At 44.1% G+C, this 4237-nt stretch overlaps 1 protein-coding gene across 1 annotated transcript; it reads right to left on the bottom strand.

Annotated features, from left to right (window-relative positions):
• Positions 1–1132: 1132 nt before the first annotated feature.
• On the bottom strand, positions 1133–3571 carry znf503 (zinc finger protein 503). The gene is made up of 2 exons (XM_048232451.1): positions 3058–3571; positions 1133–2707 (listed from the first exon to the last, which is right to left on the bottom strand). Exons 1-2 carry the CDS (start codon positions 3310–3312, stop codon positions 1286–1288), a joined length of 1677 nt encoding a protein of 558 aa, XP_048088408.1. The 5' UTR covers positions 3313–3571; the 3' UTR covers positions 1133–1285.
• Positions 3572–4237: the final 666 nt, after the last annotated feature.

Raw genomic sequence — 4237 nt, 5'->3', positions numbered from 1 at the left:
CCTAGCTTACAAGTTGGACTGGCAGAGTTCTTTCTCCGTCAGTGGTTTTCTTTGTGCGAACTGCTCTGTTTTTGCAGCAGGCCATCGCGTAGGTCTACTTTCATAACATATTAAACATTAACTCTATAGAAAATTGACGTCTTAAATTAGATTGTGAAAATGTGTTGTCTGTAGCATAGCCTCTTCAGAGACTATTCGACATATGGCCAGGCCAGAAACAAGGACAAATAAAATCCTCGAAAACATGCGGACAGTTCTTTTCACTGGCCCATCCAAAATGGAAAAACTCTCCAGGTTTGGTTTTACAGTTTGTTTTAGACTAGCCCTCTTAATCTGGTGAGGCCAACAGAATAACAGCACATCAAGAAAGAGCCTGGGCTTAAAACTTAATATTACATGTCGACCAGTTATTAGGCTATGCCATCCAGATGATAAACAAAACTATTAGGTCTGTGCTCCTTCATACGTATGAAACTCGCTTAATATTGAAAAATTAAGCCAACTTTTTTATTTGTAGGCTATACATACAGTTGAGTCACAGGTGTACTTTTTCTTCAATTATCATGGGAGAAAATATATTGCGTTTCAAACTTGGGAATAACACGAATATAATAGGCTAAAGAAGACAAAAACACGCAAGGCCCCTTTTCACAGACAACTGCCATGTCAATAATGCATGCTAATGCAGACATTATGGGACAGGCCTGACAGTCGAGAACCCACTGACAATCTCTGTTTGGAATAATGAGATTCTCGGTCCCTAAATATTAAGAGGATTTCAGTTCCAATTCGATACCAAGACCCATATAATTTATAAAATACCCTGATGAAATAAGGGTAGTTTATAATATTCAATTACATTTAATGACACGTTTAATATGTGTAAAATAGCCTTGCAATTTCTCCAAGCTCTCCTAAAGCACTATTTTTTGACTCGTTCCAATATGTGTAATTTAAAATAAATTGAGACTGAATTTGATTTTAGGCTATCTTGAATATACGACATGCATCTTGCATAGACCTGCATTAGTTATAAACGGTTGCTACAAAAGATTAAAACAAAAGCAATAGCCCTAAAACATGGTGCAATTTAAGAGATCATTGTCTGATTTTAAAAACATTGAGTCTCTTCCAGATTGGGGTTCATCATTTTATTTTTTGTATCGCTTGAAGCTAACGTAAATAAATAGTGGCCCGTCGACCATATGCCGACGTGGACATTCAATATAGAAAATCTTTAGGCATATAATTCAAATCTTTTTATAAACTTTGAACATGACAGTCTCTATTGATATCCAAGGCCTGGAGCTGTAGTTAGTCTTTGCCCGTACAATGCATAAGGGGAGTAATAGGGACCAGTGGCCGCGGGCACAGGTACAGGTGCCCCGTTCGGCAGCGGGCTCTTAGAATACGGGTGGTAACGACTGCTGAGTCCGAGTGCGTGATGCGGGGTCCTGAGTGCCAGCGCTCCCGGGCCTCCGGGAGCCCCCGTCGGGGGTATGTGCATATGACATGCCATTGCCGCTGCCGCAGCACTGGCCAGAGACGAAGAGCTGGGATATCCTGAGATCAATTTCTCAGTCCCGGCGAAGGCAGTGTGAGTCCGCAAGTGATTGAGAAGTTCTTCGGAGCTGGAAAACCGTTTGTCACAGGGTCCATTCGCCGAGACCCAATTACAAACATGTGGCTGGGGGTCGTTGGGCAGTATAAAACCGTAGGGATATAATGGGTGTCCAGCAAACGATGGTGGCGTGGAATGAACGCCGTGGAGGGGATGTGAAGGGTACATGAGAGGGTATCCAGACTTCAAAGCTGCAGCAGCGGCTGACTCGTGTGAGTTGGCCCCGGCGCCGGATAAATGGCTTGCGCAATGGTAACTCAGACAGTACGGATCTCTACACAAACTGGCGGACATTATTGATGGGGGAGAAGCCCCGGCCAGAGGACTGGACGCAGCTTTGCTGCACGCCGCAGCGAACTGCGCGTTCAGCAGCTGACTCCCCGACTTTGTTGGGTCTAGGGAAACCCCCGGAGGCAAAAAGTGCTGCGGGTAACCCGCATAGGCCCCCGCTAGACTTCCAGGGTATGACATACCCGCAGGCGGGAGGGGGAACACGGTGTGACCCGGTCTGTAAGGGGACACGGGAGCTACTAGTCCGGATCCAAGAGCAGACGAGGCAGACGAAACAGAGGTTGTGTCAGATGTGACGGGCTTTGACCCAATTGTAGTCTCCGGTTGTTGGTTTACTTCCCCGTTAGCACCACTACCACTTATCCTATTGTGATTCGCACCACCGTTCCCAGAGCCCTCGGAAATGCCATTCTTGTTACTATCAGAATCCTTTTTGTCCTCCCTGTCCGACGATTTACACTCCGACGGGAGAGGAGAGACAGAGGTACAGGAATTCGGACTCCCTGTTCTAGGAGTAAACGGCTGGCAGGTGGCGCTAGGCACACGGAAACCTGTTTTATCTCCAGCTGAAGCACCCGACGACGAGTCCTTCTTCTCCGTGGATTTAGAGTATGGCTTGAAGCTTGATTTATCTTCAGCTCCAATATCACTCATTTTCAGCGGACCGGATTTGGAATCTTTGTCGTTAGATCCATTTGTTACAGACGACAGCTTGGACGAGGACGGTGGATCTGGTTTACCAATCTGAGAGCATGTTTGTGCTAAAAGAGCCAGGGGACTTTTCTTGGCGTCCAGCTGCAAAAAATAATAAAACACAATATGTTGTCATTCCACTTGTTCAGAAAGGGCGCATTAGATGCTTTCATTTGTTGAATTATGTCAACGTCAATATTTTGGTTGTACTATTACTGTGCGCTCCGCATTGCGCATAACATAACGTGCGCTCAAAGCAGTTAAACACATCATGGTATTTTTTTGTGAAGTTTACATAAACAGCTAGTTATAAACATCATAGGCTATACACGGTCCATTATATCTATAGAAACATTAGGACTATGCATTCGCCCAAGGCACACATAGGTTACAAGCTCGAAGTGCGTAGTTGAGTGTTACGCATATTTGCCCTTCTGTATTAAAATTCTTACCTCAATAGGACTCACGGGAGTAGATGGTAAAGGTTGCAGATACTCAGGATGCAAGATGTGTCCAGCCCGTGCCGTCAGCATTTTCAGAATTTTGATGGGGACTCGATTCGCCTGCCGTTGAGGGTCCGACGGAGACACAGGATGCACGAATGGTTTATTTGTTTTCGAAGAGACGTTTCTCGCTCTATCGAAGCTCTCCCAGATGGGGTTGGTTGAACAATTTCTCAGTACAGAAACCGAAGGCGATGTAATCATGACCCAACTGTCATTTAGACGAAAGGAAACGCATTTGTTGTGAAAGAAAAGGAAAATAATTAAAAAGTTAACAACACATATATTTCCTGAATGGAAAACTGCCAAACGACGTTAAAAACAACTTGTGTCCTCAAATACAACGTTTAAAATCCACACCAAGTCATGTTACGCAGATGTACAGTTGAGACTACATCATATCGCTCTGCGACTCTTGCAGCAGGTCCGTAAGCAAGTAATCGTGTCTCGAGATGTTGTAGAATGACTCGCGTTCTTCAGAGACGCGCAGCGTTCGTCCCGAGATTAAAGGCTTTGCCGCCTTCCAATCAAAATGAACCTCGAGGTGATTGGAGGGTCAAGGGGATGTGACGTTCCCTTTTGATATGGGCGTAAGTTTTGAGGCTGTTTTTCCTGTTAGTGGGAGGAGATTCCTTTTGAGCTTTAGGTTTGTGGACGGTTTACGTGATGCTGACTCCTAGACTTTCTTATTGAAAACATTATTGCACAACAGCGCAGAGTACCTAGCTGTAGGCTATGCACTGGACCAGTAAACCAATGTACAACCACCAAGCACTTAGCCAAATAACAACAGACTGCCCTTTTCAGTCATTTAAGGGTTAGTTATATTCTAAGATTGCTATGATATTTGAGTGATTTGATAGACACAGTAACCATGTCTTAAATAAGGCTACTTATTTGATATTATTTGATGATATTGTTCCTACACACCGAAGACTCACGTACACCATCGTGGAGGTACTTTAGCTCAGTGTTAAATTCAACTGAATATTAGAAAGCAGAAAATTCAAGGAGATATTAAAATCAGTTTGACATTCGACTTGTGCCATAATGAAAGCAAAGAATGCGTAATCGTTTGGGTCGTTTCTCATGCAATTGCCAAGGTCAGTAGATCGTTAAAAGGTTTCAG

Source organism: Alosa alosa, chromosome 22, assembly GCF_017589495.1.
Source record: "Alosa alosa isolate M-15738 ecotype Scorff River chromosome 22, AALO_Geno_1.1, whole genome shotgun sequence".
Classification (NCBI taxonomy): domain Eukaryota; kingdom Metazoa; phylum Chordata; class Actinopteri; order Clupeiformes; family Clupeidae; genus Alosa; species Alosa alosa.
Note: the sequence above shows the minus strand (reverse complement) of the source record. Positions and strands in the feature narration are given on the sequence as shown.

Coding starts and splice junctions, on each gene's coding strand:
- znf503 (XM_048232451.1), bottom strand. CDS start 3,312: ATGATTACATCGCCTTCGGTTTCTGTACTGAGAAATTGTTCAACCAAC. Junction 2,708..3,057: donor CTCCCGTGAGTCCTATTGAG/GTAAGAATTTTA, acceptor TATTTTTTGCAG/CTGGACGCCAAGAAAAGTCC.